Source organism: Chiloscyllium punctatum, chromosome 4 (assembly GCF_047496795.1).
Source record: "Chiloscyllium punctatum isolate Juve2018m chromosome 4, sChiPun1.3, whole genome shotgun sequence".
Lineage (NCBI taxonomy): Eukaryota > Metazoa > Chordata > Chondrichthyes > Orectolobiformes > Hemiscylliidae > Chiloscyllium > Chiloscyllium punctatum.
In genome coordinates, this window is record NC_092742.1 from 78,084,609 (window position 1) to 78,104,591 (window position 19,983).

Below are 19,983 nucleotides of genomic sequence, written 5' to 3' on the forward strand. Positions count from 1 at the left end.
TTTGGGGGCATCCTCTTGTAATCTTTCTTTTGAGTCTTGCTGTTTGAAGTTTCCTTGAATCTGTACATGTTGCTTCCATGGGTCCACACAAAATTCTTCCAGACAATCACTGAATTTACATCTTCGTTCATATCTACCTTGTCAATACTCTTTCTCTTCCAAACTCCAGGGGTTACAAGTTCAATCTGACTAACATTTCTCATTAGACAACCCATCCACTCTAACTTGTCTCTTATGAACTGCTTCCAACCCAGAGGCATCCTTAGTTAAATAAGAAAACAATATTGTACACAATATTCCAATTGTGGTCTCACCTATGTCCTATTCAAATGAAACGAAGCATCCGTAACTTTGTATTCAATTCCACTAGCAATAAAGAATAACATTTTATTCAATTTTCTAATGCCTTCCTGTTGACAGTAGTGAGTTCCTTATTGCCAAGCCTTCACCTTGTTCAGGCCCTTCATCTGCCTTTGCTAGGTGAGCATGTCATGTGATCTACTCTCAGTAAGCAAGTTCCACATCAATCACAGCTGTCTTGTGCTCATTGCTGGCCAGTTTTTCTCACCATTGCAGGCACTTAGTCTTAACATTCCAGCTTGCCCACAAAAAGTTGGTATCTTCTTTCTTTTAGTCTGTTTCATTTGTTTGCCTATTGTGATGGATTCTGTCACTTGCTGGCAAGATATTTTAAATTCTGAGCACCCTTTAAAGCAAATGGAATGTAATGGATCAGTACTTTACTTACCAACTTGAGGTGACCAACTACTGTCCAATAGGTCAAGATGCTCCCTCCTATCATCAGAGAAAGTGCGTAGCACCACTTCTCTATACCAATTGATTTGAGTTTATGACTCCTGGCTGCTGCTTCTCCTCTTGTATTAAAGCTCTGCAGTGAAGCTGCATCATCATCTCCAGGGTACAAACCTGAGCAAACTTTACACAGCTGCGAGTACAGTGCAATTCTTTATAGAATTATAGGTTGCCAAAGATCAGCCTCCATTTCTCAGGTTTGCAAGGTGAGGTCAAAGGACTGCATAGCAATATGTTTGGAATCAGTTTAGATACAAGAGTTGCCAGCCGAAAAAAGTAAAATCAGTGTTTAGTTTCACATCTTATTATTCTAAACTATGATATTAGCAGATCAAATAATTTAGCAAACAAATTATTGAAAATAGGTTTAAAAATTGATCCTTATAGTTATGCAAAACTGGTGTGCAGACTATTGAAAGTAACAACTTCTGGATTGTGTCAAATTGAGGATTGCTTATGGCGATTTTGTATGTTGAAAAACTGTGCTACTCAAAATACAATGCAATAGTTTTGCAGTTACAGCAGACAAAAATTATATTGGACAGTCATCTTTCTGTCTGTTTGAATCTGGATCCAGATAAAAATATAGTTTAGGTGAGATCTGTTGGGAGAATCCAGATTACCCCTACTCCTTAAAAGGACCTTTTTTTGCTCCTGTTTGTTAATCACTTTGTGTGCAAAGAACCTTTATCAAAAACTAAATGAGTGGACTTCACTGAAACTTAGCACATAGATAAGTGATATAATGAGGATCTAATTTGTTTCTGATGAAGACATGAATTTGGATTCAGGTCCTGGAAATTTTTAAAAGAATCATTTAACATTGGTAAATAGAGAGAATTGTTTTTTTCAAAAAGCATGGTATTGGTTAATTTTAATGTCATTAATTGTTTTGAAAAGTTGTGGGTAGCTCAGCTGCTGTGATATCAAAATGTGAGCAGAATTTCAAAGCAGGCTGCTGATATGGATTGGTGTGAAGCCTCCTCAGTGAGAAGTAAATCACCAGATTAGTGTTGGCTGGAGGTATTTTAACTTAGTAGTGCATAGTATATGAGTGAGAGAGTCCAATATAAAATAACCAAAAAGCAAGATAGGTGCATCCTCCAACCTTACAATGTTGCTGACATAACCCAGTGCAGTAGTTTAGCATTACTGTTCTGTCACAAGATGGGATAATTATATCATCTTCCAGCTGATCTCCTAATTCATGATCTTCAGTGCTGCATCTGAGAGACAATGGGTTCCTAAAAAAACTTCTCCTTTGCGTGCAAGATCCTGAATTAGCTTGCAGTTACACTCAGCCAAAATGTAACATCCCTTTAAAAAGGTGCAGGCTGCCTTTTAGATAGCATTAGGGAGGTCCAAATTTCAGCGCCCCTCCACCCCCCCAGCCCCCCCCCCCCTCCTTAAGCAAACCACCAAAAGAAGTACTGGTGATTGATAACCCCAGCTTAAAATGTGTTGCTGGAAAAGCGCAGCAGGTCAGGCAGCAGCCAAGGAGCAGGAGAATCGACGTTTCAGGCATGAGCCCTTCTTCAGGAATGAGGAGAGTGTGCCAAGCAGGCTAACATAAAAGGTAGGGAGGAGGGACTTGGAGGAGAGGCGTTGGAAATGTAATAGGTGGAAGGAGGTTAAGGTGAGGGTGATAGTCCTAACCCTCGAACTCAGCACCACCTTCCTAACCTGCAATCTTCTTCCTGACCTCTCCGCCCCCACCCCACTCTGGCCCATCTCCTTCCACCTATCGTATTTTCAACGCCCCTCCCCCAAGTCCCTCCTCCCTACCTTTTATCTTAGCCTGCTTGGCACACTCTCCTCATTCCTGAAGAAGGGCTCATGCCCGAAACATCGATTCTCCTGCTCCTTGGATGCTGCCTGACCTGCTGCGCTTTTCCAGCAACACATTTTCAGCTCTGATCTCCAGCATCTGCAGTCTTCACTTTCTCCTAGACTGATAACCCCACCAAAGGAACATGTTGCCAATTATGTGCCAATTCTGAGCCCACTTTTTTTTTAATCCCACAGACTAGGTTCATGTGTCTATCTATACTCAGTTGATTTCAGCAGCAGTACGTGAGCTATGATGAGCCCAAACACCCATGAACTGAAGTAATGAAAGTTGGTATGTTTCCACCCTGGTTGCTGTCAAAAAGACTGGTATGTGGGAAGTGTTCGGTGAAGACAGCACCGGGCTTGACTATAATGCCCTCCAATGGTTACAAATCCACTTAAAAATCATTCAATGTTAGGATGTAGAGAATGATTATTACACTTGGTATCAGAAAGCAATCTTGAATTATTTTACACAGAGCAATCAAGATTAACTTTGCTATAAAAGGAATGCAGAGCTATAATGTATGAAACAACTGATCTTACTTCACTAATTGATGAATCAGCTTCAACATCCATCAGTAGTTCTGCTAATCTTTTTTTCTCATCATCAGTCAGTAGCACTGGGTTCTTTGCTTCTTTTGCCAACTACAAAAATGAGTAATTAATTTTTAACAACTAGGGCTGATGATAGAAACACCTACAAATAACTTAAACCTGTTTAAAATTATACCAATAAGTCAAAGCTAATTTTTGTGATGAAAACAAAATTGGACACATGCAACAAGCCAACAATTGATCCAACACCAATATACTTTGAAACAATATGCTACTGTTGTAGTTAACAGATTGTGGGGAGGTCAAAGTAATTCTACATACCTCAATGTTCTTCTTAACAAAATCTTTAACTTTGATCCTATTTTGGGAGAACGTTTGGTTCCTTTGGTCTTTGTAATGGGCATTTTTAGAGTTTGCGTCTGAAGGTAATTTAGTTTCTGAAGTTAATTTAACTCTTTCACTACTGTCTTGGCAATCTAACAAGAAAATAAGCAGAGTGTTGGCATTTGTCAAACAGATTTCTGTCACCTGCTGAGCTGCTTCAACTCAATGCGCAGAATAATACACCACATCCTGTTCCAATGCTGATAGATGGGTAAGGGACTTGCCAATAAATTTCAGTTGAATCAGGGTTGCTGTAAAGTTCAAGAAAACAAACTACATAGAAATGAAAAATGATTTGCTCTGCAAAAATGTAACTTGAAACAAAATTTCTACAAAATAAATTTGCCTCTACATGTACAAATTGAATTCAAAGTTTTCAGAACTGAACCCAGGTCTTCAGTGCAATGATCATGAAAAATGATTACACATGAAACCAATTTTTGGGTTTTATATTTGGGTCAAAAATGCCACACAAAGTAGTAAGGAATGTCAGAAAATGGAATTTCTTATTTGTAAAAGGTAATAACAACATCACAGAATGTTTTTAATGTAGAACAATGTCACAATGCTTTTGGCAGAGAACATATATTTAAAAAGGGGTCAAAGAAGGAGATATTAACCAAAGATTTGATCCAAGATGTGGCGTTTAAGAAGGTAATTAAAAACACAGTAAATAGAGAAGGTGACACGGCGTGGAAACTTCAGATTGGGGATTTTAGACTGCTGAAAGCAACCAAAAGGAACAAAAGGGGAGGCACTGTAGAGAGGTCCAGCTTCAGAGAGTTTGTAAGGAAAAAGTGGAAAGCTAGAAATGTTTACAAAGTGAGTGTGGCAAGGTCATGAAAGGAATTAAACTTAAAAGGCATTGGGAGATCTGAAGCTAAAGACAAATAATAGGGAGCAGAAACCGAGTGATAAATAATAAGATTAATTTAGCTAATTTAGCTTAATGAAGCATAAAAAGAAACAGCATAAAACTGAAAGAAAAATTAAAAATAAGAAACAAAGACCCTGGAGAATGGAAAAGATATAAAATCAGCAAAGGATAGCAAAACAAAATGTAAGAGCTGCTACATGGGAGCATGAATGGAAATTTGCAACAATACAAAAGAAAAATATTAAAATATTGCAATTATTCTAGGTAAAGGATAATCTTCAGAGCAATGTTGGACTATAGCTATCATGGAGATGCAGCAGGATCTGTTAACTGCTAATCATAGGTATCTGATTAACAGTACAGGCAGGTAGACTGATTAATCAGGGTAATGCCATGAGGAAAGCAGCAGCGATTGGTGGTCTCCGAAACCCTTTCTCATTGAAAACAGTGTAATGTACAAACTAACACCTTTCTCTACCTAGGATAGGGTCACATGTGCGAATACATGTAGTTTCTAGCACACACAAATGAAATCCATGGCTCATCACAAATCAGTTTAGAGTGCAAATCTTAGCACAGTCCGGATTACTTCGTAACTGTTATTGTTCCGATAGCAAAATCACATCTAGCACTGGACACTCTGTTATAGGTTTTGCAAGCACAGCTGGTTGAATATGGTGAGCAAACTATCCACCGTAGACAAAGGGCAACTCCTGCTGCACATACATGCTAACCATGGCCCTACCTCTTCTCAAGCAATGCAAATTAACATTTTCTTTCAAAGATGGATTTTTTACATCGCAGCCCTGATGAGAGTAAGAAAAAAGCTTTAACTCCATGTTTCTTTTTAAGAATTGTTTCAGTTCTAAACCACCAGTTGCACACAACTTACTAGTCAAAGAATTAGGACCACTTATTGGGTTAATCTGAGAGAAAGAAAAATAGGATCTGTCCAGGAGAAACAGAATTAGCACTCAAATTTTATTTTTTAAACCACTATTAAAAGAAGAATTTCTAATTCTGCAAGCTAACAAAACAAAATTTTAAGTTCAAAGTATCCACTGTTAGCAGTTTGAAAAGGTACTTTTATAAGCTTACAACTTAATTATAAGATTTTTAAATTTTGAAAGCAGCAGTTAGTGATGACTTCAGGAAACAATAAGGGAAGGGGGGAAAAGAAGGGTTTAATCAGTGCTCTAGTGCCATCTGTTGTTAAGGATAATAATACAACATGTCTTAGAGACAGACAATTCGAGATATTATTTGGCAATGAAGAAATGTGTTATACTTTTTTTATATATATAATATATATATATATCACAGGGTAAACCTGCTGGAAAACAAAAAAGGAGTTCTTGAATTCTATTCACATTTACTCATAAAATGTGGATATTGCTGGCAGTTATCTTATTATTCCATGTTACTGGCATTGAACAGACTTCTTCAATTACTACAGAGTTAATGATTGTAGAAACTATGATACTAAGTGGAAACTTCCTGGACTTTGACCTAATAGTAATAACAAAGGAACAGCATATATACTTTTGCCACTGTGACAGTGGAAACAGGCATTTAAGGTAGCAGATAGAAATATCGGTCAAGCAGGTTGCTTTGTCTTTGATTGTGTTGAGCTTCTTGAATGTTGTTGGACTGGACTCTGCCAGGCAAGTGCAAGGTATTCAATAACACTCCTGACTTGTTACTTGTAGTTAGTGGACAGGCTTTGAGGAGTTAGGAAAAGTGAAAACATACCCAGCCTCCAACCTGCCCTTGTAGCCACATTATTTCTTTAGCTGTTCGGTTAAGTTCCTGGTCAATATTAACCTGCAGGATGTTCTGGCAGTTTTACAGATACAAGACAGAATAAGCCAAATAACAGACAAATGAAAATGAGAAATAGACATGGCAAGTTTAGGATACCTTGGATGACAGGTGAAATTGTGAGACTAAGTAAGAGGAAAAAAGATGCGTACATAAGGTCTAAGCGATTGAAGGAAGATGAAGCTTTGGAAGAATATCGGGAGTGTAGGACCAATCTGAAATAAGGAATTAAGATGGCTAAAAGAGGTCATGAGATATCCTTAATGAGCAGAGTTAAGGAAAATCCCAAAGCCTTTTATTCATATATAAAGGAGCAAGAGGGTAACTAGGGAGAGGGTTGACCCACTCAAGGACAAAGGAGGAAAGATATGCATGGAGTCAGAGAAAATGGGTGAGATTCTTAATGAGTACTTTGCATCGGTATTCATCGAGGAGAGGGACATGGCGGATGTTGAGGTTAGGGATAGATCTTTGATTAATCCAGGTCAAGTCGGCATAAGGGAGGGAGGAAGTATTGTGTATTCTAAAAGGCATTAAGGTGGACAAGTCCCCAGGTCAGGATGGGATCTATCTCAGGTTACTGAGGGAAGCAAGAGAGGAAATAGCTAGGGATTTAACAGATAACTTTACAGCATCCTTGAGCACGGGGGAGGTCCCAGAGGACTGGAGAATTGCTAATGTTGTCTCTTCATTTAAGGGTAGCAGGGATAATCCAGGTAATTACAGACCTTTGAGCCTGACATCAGTGGCAGGGATGACTGTGGTGCTGGAAAAGCACAGGTCAGGCAGCATCCGAGGAGCAGGAAAATTGACGTCTCGGACGAAACCCTAAGATGAAGGTCTTTTGACCAAAATGTCGATTTTCCTACTCCTTGGATGCTGCCTGACCTTCTGTGCTTTTCCAGCACTATACTCTTGACTCTGATCTCCAGCATCTGTAGTCCTCACTTTCGCCTTCAGTGGTATATACCCACTTGGAAGAAAATGGGCTTATCAGTGATGGTTTTGTGCAGAGAAGGTCATGTCTTACAAACCTAAAAGAATTCTTTGAAGAGGTGCTAAAGTTGATTGATGAGGGAAGGGATGTAGATGTCATACACGTGGACTTTAGTAAGGCATTTGATAAGGTTCCTCATGGTAGGCTGATGAAGAATGTGAAGTCGCACGAAGTCCAGGGTGTTCTAGCTAGATGGATAAAGAACTGGTTGGGCAACAGGAGACAGAGAATAGTAAAGGAAGGGAGCTTCTCTGTGACATCACTAGCTCAGCAGGGGGATGGGAACCTGAGGTGTAATTCCAGTGCACAGGAGGATGAGAGTATAGAGGGCATGAACAGGATTTCACAGTCACAGGAACGTGCTGGCAGACAGCAAGCTGGTTTGAAGTGTGTCTACTTCAACACCAGAAGTATCCAAAATAAGGTAGGTGAGCTTGCAGCATGGATAGGTACCTGAAATTTCAATGTTGTGGCCATTTCGGAGACATGGATAGAGCAGGGCCAGGAATGGATGTTGCAGGTTCCAGGGATTAGATCTTTCATTAAGAAGAGGGAAGGTGGTAAAAGAGGGAGAGGTGTGGCCTTGTTAGTCAAAGACAGTATAACGGTGGCTGAAAGAACTTTTGCTGAGGACTCACTATTGAGGTGGTATGTGCAGAGGTTAGAAACAGGAGAGGAGAGGTCACACCGCTGGGAGTTTTTTTTAATAGGCCTCCACAGAGTTCCAGGGATGTAGAGGAGAGGATCGGCAAAACGATTCTAGGTAGGAGTGAAAGTAACAAGGTGGTCATTATGGGGGACTTTAACTTTGCTAACATTGACTGGAAATGCTGTAACTCTAGTACATTGGATGGATCTGTTTTATCAAATATGTGCAGGAGGGTTTCCTGACACAGTATGGATCTGGTGTTTGGTAATGAACCAGGACAGGTGTTTGATTTATTGGTAGGTGAATGCTTTGGAGAGACTGACCATAATTTGGTTACTTTTAGTTTAGTGATGGAAAGGGATAGGTACATGCCACAGGTGAAGAGTTATCATTGGGCAAGAGCAATTATAATGCTATTAAGCAAGACATAGGATGCATAGAACAGGGTAGCAAAATGTAGGGGGTGGAGACAACCGAAATATGGAACTGGTTTAAGGAACAGATATTGCATGTCTTTGATAGGTATGTCTCTGTCAGGCAGGGAGGAAGTTATAAGGTAAGGGAACCGTGGTTTATGACAGAAATTGCATCTCTTGTTAAGCGGAAGAAGAAGACTTATGTAATGTTGAGGCAAGATGGTTCAGATGAAGCGATGGAGAGTTACAGATTAGCTAGGAAGGATTTAAAGAGAGAGTTAAGAAGAGCAGGGAGAGGACATAAACAGTCTTTACCAGGTAGAATAAAGGAGAACCCTAAAATTTTCTAAAAGGATGACGAGGGTAGGAATAGTGCCAGTCAAAGACAGAAGTGGGAAATTGTGTGTGTAACCTGATGGGATCGGAGAGGTGCTAAACAAATATTTCTCATCTGTTTTCACTCAGGAAAAAGAGAATATTATCGAGGAGAAGAATTAGATATGGGATATTAGACTAGAAAGGATCGAGGTTAGTAAGGAAGAGGTGTTATTAATTCTAGGAGGAGTGAAAGTAGACAAGTCCCCTGGGAATTACAAGATGATTCTCTGGGAAGCTGGGGAGATGTTGGAGCTTTTGACCTTGATCTTTGAGTCATCATTGTCTACAGGTTTAGTACCAGAAGACAGGAGGATTGTAAATGTTGTGCCCTTGTTTAAGAAGGGCTGTAGAGATGACACAGGTAATTATAGACCAGAGAGCTTTACGTCTGTTGCAGGAAGTTTTGGAAAGGATTATAAGAACTAGAAGTTATAATCATCTAACAAGCAACAATTTGATTCGAGATAGTCAACATGGTTTCATCAAGGGCAGGTCACATCTCACAAACCTCACTGAATTTTTTGAGAAGGTGACCAAGCATGTAGATGAAGGTAGGGCAGTTGACATGGTGTTACATTGACTTCAGTAAAGCCTTTGATAAGGTTCCACGTGGTAGGTTGTTGGAGAAAATGCAGAGGCATGGGATTGACGGTGATTTAGCAGTTTGGATTAGAAACTAGCTTTCTGTAAGAAGTGGTGGTTGATGGAAAATATTCAGCCTGGAGTCCGGTTACTAGCGGTGTGCCACAAGGATCTGTTTTGGGACCATTTATAAATGACTTGGATGCACACATAGCTGGATGGGTTAGTAAGTTTGCAGATGACACTAAAGTCAGTGGAGTAGTGAACAGTGTGGAAGAATATTGCAGGTTGCAGGGAGAATTGGATAAACAGCAGAATTGGACTGAGAGGTGGCAAATGGAGTTCAATGCAGATAAATGTGAGGTGATTCACTTTGGGAAGATTAACTGGAAGGCAGAATACTGGGTGGATGGAAAGATTCTTGGTAGTGTGGATGTACAAAAGGATCTTGGAAACCATTTACATAGGTCCCTGCAAGTTGCCACCAAGATTAATAGTGCTGTTAAGAAGGCATACGGTGTGTGAGGTTTTGTTGGTAGAGGAATTGAGTTCCAGAGCCGTAATGTCATGCTGTAACTATACAAAACACTAGTGCGGCCACACTTGGAATATTGTGTGCAGTTCTGGTCGCCCCATTACAGAAAGGATGTGGAAGCATTCGAAAAGGTGCATAGGAGATTTACCAGGATGTTGCCTGGTCTGGAGGGAAGATCTTATGAGGAAAGGTTGAGACACTTGGGTCTGTTCTTATTGGAGAGTAGAAGGCTAAGAGGGGATTTAATAGAGACATACGAGATGATCAGAGCAATAGACAATATGGACAGTGAAAGTTTTTCTCCTAGGATGATGACATCAGCTTATCCGAGGGGACATCACTACAACTTGAGAGATGATAGATTTAAGACAGATGTCAGAGGCAGGTTCTTTACTCAGGTAAGGGTGGGGAATGTCCTGCCTGCTAACGTAGTTAACATGAGGGACCTTTAAACAACCTTTGGATAAGCACATGGAAGATAGAATGGGGTGAGCAGAATCAGAGTCATAGAGATGTACAGCACGGAAACAGACCCTTCGGTCCAACCCATCCATGCCGACCAGGTATCCAAACCCAATCTAGTCTCACCTGCCAGCACCCAGCCCATATCCCTCCAAACCCTTCCTATTCATATACCCATCCAAATGCCTTTCAAATGTTGCAATTGTACCAGCCTCCACCACTTCCTCTGGCAGCTTATTCCATACACGTACCACCCTCTGCGTGAAAACGTTGTCCCTTAGGTCTCTTATGAATCTTTCCCCTCTTACCCTAAACCTATGCCCTCTAGTTCTGGACTCCACTACCCCAGGGAAAAGATTTAGTCTATTTATCCTATCCATGCCCCTCGTAATTTTGTAAACCTCTATAAGGTCACCCTTCAGCCTCCGACGCTCCAAGGAAAACAGCCCCAGCCTGTTCAGCCTCACCCTGTAGCCCAGATTCTCCAACCCTGGCAACATCCTTGTAAATCTTTTCTGAACCCTTTCAAGTTTCACAACATCTTTCTGATAGGAAGGAGACCAGAATTGCACGCAATATTCCAACAGTGGCCTAACCAATGTCCTGTACAGCTGCAACATGACCTCCCAACTCCTGTACTCAATACTCTGACCAATAAAGGAAAGCATACCAATCGCCTTCTTCACTATCCTATCTACCTGCGACTCCACTTTCAAGGAGCTATGAACCTGCATTCCAAGGTCCCTAGGACCTTACCATTAAGTGTATAAGTCCTGCTAAGATTTGCTTTCCCAAAATGCAGCACCTCGCATTTATCTGAATTAAACTCCATCTGCCACTTCTCAGCCTATTGACCCATCTGGTCCAGATCCTATTGTAATCTGAGGTAACCCTCTTCGCTGTCCACTACACCTCCAATTTTGGTGTCATCTGCAAAGTTACTAACTGTGCCTCTTATGCTCACATCCAAATTATTTATGTAAATGACAAAAAGTAGACGGGCCAGCACTGATCCTTGTGGCACTCCACTGGTCACAGGCCTCCAGTCTGAAAAACAACCCTTCACCACCACCCTCTGTCTTCTACCTTTTGAGCCAGTTCTGTATCCAAATGGCTAGTTCTCCCTGTATTCCCTGTAACCTTGCTAATCAGTCTCCCATGGGGAACCTTGTCGAATGCCTTACTGAAGTCCATATAGATCACATCTACTGCTCTGCCCTCATCAACCTTTTTTGTTACTTCTTCAAAAAACTCAATCAAGTTTGTGAGACATGATTTCCCATGCACAAAGCCATGTTGACTATCCCGAATCAGTCCTTGCCTTTCCAAATACATGTACATCCTGTTCCTCAGGATTCCCTCCAACAACTTGCCCACAACCGAGGTCAAGCTCACCAGTCTGTAGTTCCACGACTTGTCTTTAGCGCCCTTCTTAAACAGTGGCACCACGTTTGCTAACCTCCAGACTTCCGGCACCTCACCGGTGACTATCGATGATACAAATATCATGGTGGCACAGTGGTTAGCACTGCTGCCTCGCAGCGCCAGAGACCCAGGTTCAATTCCCACCTCAGGCGACTGTCTGTGTGGAGTTTGCACATTGTCCCAGTGTCTGCGTGGGTTTCTCCGGGTGCTCCGGTTTCCTCCCACAGTCCAGAAAATGTGCAGGTTAGGTGAATTGGCTATGCTAAATTGCCCATAGAGTTAGGTGAAGGAGTAAATGTATGGGAATGGGTCTGGGTGGGTTGCACTTCGGCGGGTCGGTTTGGACTTGTTGGGCCAAAGGGCCCGTTTCCACATGTAAGTAATCTAAAATATCTCAGTATGAGGCCCAGCAATCACTTCTCCAGCTTCCCACAGAGTTCTCGGGTACACCTGATCAGGTCCTGGTGATTTGTCCACTTTTAACCATTTCAAGACATCCAGGGATATTGTAGGGAGATGGGCTTAGATTAGTTCACAGGTCAGTGCAACATTGAAGGCCAAAGGGCCTGTTCTGTGCTGTATTGTTCTAAGTTCTGTGTTCTACGATCAATGGTGTTCCACAGGGATCCACACTCGGACCACTGTTGTTTATGATATACATAAATGATTTGGAGGAAGGTGTACGTTGTCTCATTAGCAAGTTTGCAGATGACACGAAGATTGGTGGAGTAGCATTTGAAGGGGACTGTCAGAGAATATAGCAGAATATAGATAGATTGGAGAGTTGGGCAGAGAAATGGCAGATGGATACTTAATCCGGACAAATGTGAGGTGATGCATTTTGGAAGACACAATTCCAGAATGAACTATACAGTCCATGGAAAAGTCGAGAGTGTGGTGCTGGAAAAGCACAGCAGATCAGGCAGCATCCAAGAAGCAGGAGAATCAATGTTTTGGGCATAAGCCCTTCATCAGGAATCTGCTGAAAAGCTTCAGGGCAAAGGAGATAACCTGGGGTGGGTTTGCAGTGAGAGAGGGACTCAGTAACGTCCTTGTGTAGAGAGGAAGAGAACTTCTTCAAAGGTAGGCATCTTGGAAGAGGCTTCGCAGTAAGGTTAAAATCAACTAGTAGGAAGTGAGGACTGTAGATGCTGGAGATCAGAGTTGAGAGTGTGGAGCTGGAAAAGCACAGCAGGTCAGGCAGCTTTCAAGGAGCAGGAGAATCAATGTTTTGGGCATTAGCCCTTCATCAGCAATGGAAAAGTCCTGGGGAAAATTGATGTACAGAGAGATCTGGGTGTTAGGTCCATTTTTCACTGAAGGTGGCAACACAGGTCAGTAGAGTGGTCAAGAAGGCATACAGCATGCTTTCCTTCGTTGAACGGGGTATTGAGTACAAGAGTTGGCAGGTCATGTTACAGTTGTATCAGACTTTGGTTCGGACACATTTGGAATGTTGCGTACAGTTCTGGTCGCCACATTACCAGAAGGATGTGGATGCTTTGGACAGGGTGCAGAGGAGATTCGCCAGGATGTTGCCTGGTATGGAGTGTGCAATCTATGAGGAGAGGTTGAATAGGTCAGGATTACTTTCATTGGAAAGAAGGAGGTTGAGGGGGGACCTGATTGAGGCCTATAAAATCATGAGAGGTGTAAACAGGATGGATAGTAAGAAACCTCTTCCCAGAGTGCAGCACTCAATTACTAGGGGTCACGAGTTCAAATGAGAGGGAAATAGTTTCGGGGAGATGTATGTGGAAAGTCCTTCACTCAGAGGGTGGTGCATGCCTGGAATGCATTGCCAGCGGAGGTGGTAGGGGCGGGAACGACAGCAACATTTAAGATGCATCTAGTCAGATACATGAATGGGCAGAGAGCAAAAGGATACAGATCCTTAGAAAATATGTTGCAGATTTAGTTCCTGTGGTGTAATGTTCTTTGTTCTTTAAATAGTGAGCCTTGAGACGTACAAAACATTTCATCATGCAGATGACTGATAATGGGAAGAATAAAAGGAAAAGATTTTTTCAGATGACACACTTAACTTGTTTAATTGCATATAGATTCTCTTCTTAAAATGCAGCAAAACTGAAACATAAGGTTACTTGAAGAATGCAGGTTGCAAACTTGACATTTTGCTACAATGGTTGGGTAATACACTGTAGTTCAAACATTTTTGCTCTTAAGGAGGAGAAAAGCAAGATAAAGAGGAGGAACAAATTACTCCAAGACATCTCATGGAGGTTAAGTCAATCTCAGCAATATCATAAGGACTAGGAACAATGACAGAGAGTCGGTTTTGTTAAAGTTTCTGACACTCTAGATTTGTTTTCTCGTTAAAAGCATGATCCAGTCAGTAAAAATGAATACATCATGCATTATTTTGACCTTTAAAACTTGAGGAAGAATGATATACTTGGAAGATTTGTATTAAGGTACCAATGAACAAAGATTTACCATTGTGGAATGCTCAAAATAACCAGCGAGTGACAATCTGAAAGGCAGCATTGTCGAAAACCCATCTGCTTCCATTCCATGCAGTTGAAGATGCAGTTTGTAAAATATAATCTGGTCAAATTAGAACTTTTAAATGAAAAGGATTGATTGTAGCATTCAGTTTTGACAGTTTGTAAAATGCATGAAGGTTGATAAATCCCTGGGACCTGATCAGGTGTGTTCCATAACTTTGTGGGAAGCTAGGGAAGAGATTACTGGGCCCCTTGCTGAGATATTTGTATCATTGACAGCCATAGGTATGGTATCGGAAGACCGCAGGGGACTAATGTGGTGCCATAGTTAAGAAAGGCAATAAGGAAAAGCCAAGGAACTACACAGGGGAGCCTGACGTCATAGGTTGGAGCGGATTCTAAAGGACAGGATTTACATGCATTTGGAAAGGCAAGGACTGATTAGGGATAGCCAATATGGCTTTGTGCTTTGGAAATCATGTCTCACAAACTTGACTGAGTTATTTGAAGAGGTCACAAAGAAAATTTATGAAGATAGAGCTATCTATATCTATCTTGTCTATGGTGACTGCAGCAAGGCGTTTGACAAGATTTTGCAGGGAGAATGATTAGCAAGATTGGATCACATGGAATCCAGGGGGAGCTAGCCAATTGAATACAAAATTGGCTGAAGTAGAAGACAGAGGGTGGTGGTGGTGGAGGGTTGCTTTTTTTGGTCTAGAGGCTCGTGACCAGGATTGGTGCTGGTTACACTCTCTCCCTTGTTATTTACATAAATGATTTGGATGTGAATGTAGGAGGTACAGTTAGTAAGTTTGCAGATGACACAAAAATTGATAATATAGTGGACAGCTATCTCAAAGTACAATGGGACCTTGATCAGATGGGCCAATGGGCCGAGGAGTGGCAGATGTAGTTTAGTTTAGATAAACGTGAGGTGTTGTATTTGGAAAAGCAAACTAGGGCACGACTTAAATGGTTAAATGGTAGGGCCTTGGGGAGTGTTGCCAAACAAGAAGACCGAAGGGTGCAGCTGCATAGTTCCTTCAAAGTAGAGTCATAGGTAGACAGGGTAGTGAAGGCGGCATTTGGCACGCTTGCCTTCAGAGATCAGTGCATTGAATACAGGAGTTGGGACGTCATGTTATGGCTGTACAGGACATTGGTGAGGCCACTTTTAGAATACTGCCTTCAATTCTGGTCTTCCTGCTATAGGAAAGATGTTGCCAAAATTGAAATGGTTCAGAAAAAATTCACAAGGAAAGACTAGGACCTGAGGGAACAGCCTTAGAGTAAAGGGAAGACATTTTAGAATTTAGGAGACCTTTTAGGAGAGATTTCTTCAGCCACAGTGGTGAATCTGTGGAATTCATTGCCACAGAAGGTGGTGGAGGCCAGATCATTGAGTATATTTAAAACAGAGACTAATACGTTCTTGATTGCCAAGGGGATCAAAGGTTCCAGGGAGAAAGCAGGAAAATGGGGTTGAAAAACTTTTTATCCATGATTGAAAGGCAGAGCAAACTCGATGAGCTGAATGGCCTAATTTCTGTTCCTATGTCTTTGGTTGGAGGGTTTGAGGTGTAGGAAGAGGCTGAGTAGGGTCGGGTTTCTTTTCCCCCAGAGCATCAGAGGCTGAAGGATGACCTTATAGAGGTTTATTAAATCATGAGGATCACGGATGGTGAACGGCCAAGGTCTTTTCCCCAGGGTAGGGGAGTCTGAAATTAGAGGGGATAGGTTCGAGGTGAGAGGAGAAAGATTTATAAAGGACCTGAGGGGCAACATTTTTCACATAGAGAGTAGAACAAGCTGCCAGAGGAGGTTGTGGAGGCCGATATAATTGCAAGATTTAAAAGGATGGATATGCTAATAGGAAAGGTTGAGAGGGATATGAGCCAAATGCTGTCAAAGGAGACTAGATCAGTTTAGGACATATGGTCACGTGGACGAGTTGCACCAAAGGGTGTGTTTCCATGCTGTACAACTATGACTCGCTGAGGCTTAGCTGCTGATTCTGATGGCAGGGAGCTGTTTTCATCGTGTGGGACCTCACCCCCCCGGAAAGAGTGCAGAAAAGTTGGAAAATTCAGAGAAAATTCAAATTAACCCTCATTTTAGCTTGAGAGTTACCCAGGAAAGATTGGAGGTTTAAAGGTTGGCTCTGAAGTCCCCCTGTAACTCCTGGATAAACTATTAAATAAAATTCCCCTAACTCCCACACTTAGATTTTTCCCAACCCTTTAAACCAAGCACCCCCACCACCATGCCCCCTCACCGAATCCTGATAATATCCCACAACCAGACAACCCTTCTTACCCAAATTGATTCCACCCCAATTAAACCCAACATTCCAAGATCCAATACCTACCTATGGCCACCTCCATCTAACCCACCCGTGACCAATCCAAACCACCACAAACCAAGACCAGAACCACCTGGACCCTTTACCCCACTCCTGGAACTGTGTGATATATGATTTGGAGTAACCAAACTTTAAACTCTGGTGTTGATGAGTGGTAGCACAGAATACCTAGCTGTTTGTAAATCAAAGATTGAAACTAACTAAACATTATATCAACATAATATTAATTCAGAGAAAATTTCAGAGATATGGCTGAATCAAAACCTAAAGTATGAGTGCTTTATTTAGACTTTGTATTTTTTTGTTTTACCTTGGTCTCCTTCATCAATAGCTCTTTCGTATTCCTCCACGGGGAGTTGTGTGTGGAATATTGGTGTAACCTCCAAGTCTACACCTGATGCAAGTAAAATAATAGGAAAGGCCATGTATCATAATCAGAGCTGATTATTTTAGAATATGAATAAGATAAGTTTGAAATTATATAGCAATAACCAATGTTGTTTACCTTTGTTCCAGTTTACTCTTTATTTTGTATATTTTAACTACAAAGCTAAAATTACAGCTAATATCTAATCAAAAACTCAAAGATTAATACAATTTCTCTGCTTAACTTCACTCATCTATTGATAAAACCAAGTTGCCATTTCATCTGACAACTTAGATTTTGCTTAACTGCCTTAAAGTCAGACATTAATTTTCTACAATGTTGCATGTAATACTTTCAAGATTCTTCCCTCTCCCAGAGTTTGGTGTGTCTATTAGGTAGTGAACAGTGCAAATGGCTGAACCTTGTGTGGAATGGGCAGCGTAGATAACCCGGGTGGTACTTTTGTTTTCTTTTTGTAACATTCATGTAGCCTGATTTGTTGAAATACGAGGACAGTGTTTCAGTAATTTTCATTGATTTTTGTAAAGATTTTCAAATTACTAAAGTTTGCTTCAATCAACAGTTCCAACTTAATTTGTTTTAAGCAATTAAAAAACACCTTAATCCCAATGTGGAGAAGGTGGTTCTAAGGACAAATGAATGTTGAATCAATTAACATCAGTCAAGGCAGTCATAGAGCCAACACTTAAGCATTTCGATCACCTCTAATTGAGAACAGATAAAGCAGTTTGGAGAGAGAGGTGAAGGTTCTGATATATGATTGTTGGACAGGAATGTAGAGGTACTGCTAGATGGAAAAAAATTAAAATCTATCCTATTGATAGATTTTACCATCCTGTTACTCATCCAATATAGTGATAATGGAGCTGTTGATCAATCAATCAATTCACTTCTATCAATATGAATTTGAATTTTGAATTTGAATTTGAATCATTTATTGTTGTGTGTATTCAATATAAACTACAGTGAAAAGTGTGTACTGTTGCCATGCTTAGGTACCATTCTTATAAACATAAAATAAAATAAAAAGATAAATAGACAGAGTCCAACTTTTCCTTCTCTGCTGACAGAGTCCCACTCTGGCTACACTAGCCCATGCCACCCAGAAGCGGGATTCCCGCTCCGAGCTTCACAGGCCAGCCAACTCTGTAGCCATACTGCCTCTGAGGATGCCGCTGCTGCTCAGGAGCCCATTAAAGCTGTCTTCCTACCAAAGAGCTCTCTTCATAAGGCAAGTTCGAACAAAAACTAAAATTAAACTGAGAAAAGAAGAAGGGGAAAAAAGGGGGAGAAAAAAAGAAAATACAAATGAAGAGGACCAGCCTGAGAATTGGAGCCAAGATGCTGCCATCAAAGTGGAGGGATCACTTGTAATCTATAAGTGAATCGAAACAAAAGAAGAGCAATGATGGGGACCTTTGGGAATCATAGATTCAAAATCACCTGTTCCTCCCCAGCATGCTGCACTTACCTTTGTCCTCCATCAGGTAGTTCATATTAGTGAGTTTTGAGAAGATTTGTAGCTCAGGTTGAGGTTCTGGATGTAGGTTTGCTCGTTGAGCTGGAAGATTCGTTTTCAGACATTTCGTCACTATACTAGGTAAAATCTTCAATGAGCCTCCGGATGAAGCACTGATGCTGTAGCCCACTTTCTATTTATATGTTTGGGTTTCTGATGTCACGTTCTGTGGTGAGGATATTAGTGAGAGTGGATATCCTTAGTATCTACTATGCTTACATATGGATGAGGAAGGACACCACTTTGACTGGGACAACACATCCATGCTAGGACAAACCAAACAGATACACGCATGAGAATTCCTAGAAGCACAGCATTCCAACCAGAACTCTACCAACAAACACATTGACTTGGATCCCATTTACAACCCCCTGAGAAAAAGAACAGGAAATGACATCACCACAGGACATGACATCACCAACCCAAGGAAATCCAAACATATAAATAGAAAGTGGGCTACACCACCAGTGCTTCATCTGGAGGCTCACTGAAAATTTTACCTGGTATGGTATGGTGTCAGAAGGTCTGAAAACGAATCTGCCAGCTTAGTGAGCAAACCTACACCTAGGTACTTCAAAAATCTGAAAATGATATTTTCCGAAATAAATGTTTCTAATTTATCTGTGAATGCATCTGGAAAAAAAAAGTGGTTCCACCATTTCCACTGGAAGCATTTTCTACAAATTAATCATTTGCTAACAAAAATAGTTTTTGCAGTTAGATTTTGAATTTACTACACTTTAAACACATATCCTCTGACACTACTGCTCGGGATATTGTGAAATAAATTGACGTGTTTTTAAAAAATTTTTTAACAGATATTTTTATTGAAAATTTAACATGTTTTTACAAACTTACAAAATAAAAAAACACAAATACAAACACAAATATACAATTAAATATTAAATCATAACCAAACCCTGTCAAACAAAAGGAGAAGATAAAAGAAAAAGACAAAACTCAACTAACTACAAATCTAACCTATAACTAACCAGAGCGTATAATAAAATATCTTACATTACTCAAGAAAAAAAAGATAACATAGTAATTAAATAATGAAGTACATGCTTGGAATGAATTAACATCAAGTCATAATAAAACCTGTATTCATGCAGGATTCCTCCCCCAAGGGGCCCCAGACCAGTCAGAACCGCTACCACAACAAGATGAAAGCCTTTGACAAAACGGCCGAAATATCTGCATCTATGTAATTCAGGAAGGGCTGCCATATTTTATAGAATAATTCCATTTTTTGGTGCACCATATTTGTAAGGAAGTCAAGGAGAACATATTCCATGATTAACCTGTGCCAATTCGGAAGTCCTGGAGGGCTCTCAGCTACCCAGTTTACCAAAATATTTTTCCTTGTACAAAAGGAGAGAATGGAAAATAATTTCTTCCTGTGCACATCCAAGGAAGGCAAGCTCAAAAAGCCCAGGAGAAGAGATATTGGATCTACTCTAATTTCCATTCCCAAGATTTCTATCAAAGCATTTGCTACTCTGACCCAGTATTT

At 40.7% G+C, this 19,983-nt stretch overlaps 1 protein-coding gene across 3 annotated transcripts in view; it reads right to left on the bottom strand.

Annotated features, from left to right (window-relative positions):
- fsip1 (fibrous sheath interacting protein 1) overlaps positions 1-19,983 on the bottom strand; it is a 416,185-nt gene that overhangs the window by 346,746 nt on the left and 49,456 nt on the right. For all 3 annotated transcript variants that reach the window (XM_072569083.1, XM_072569085.1, XM_072569084.1), the window contains 3 exons: positions 16,871-16,954; positions 3,523-3,677; positions 3,190-3,291 (listed from right to left, as the gene is read on the bottom strand). In XM_072569083.1, the coding sequence (XP_072425184.1) occupies positions 3,190-3,291; positions 3,523-3,677; positions 16,871-16,954 (341 nt within the window). The remainder of the gene's footprint in view (positions 1-3,189; positions 3,292-3,522; positions 3,678-16,870; positions 16,955-19,983) is intronic.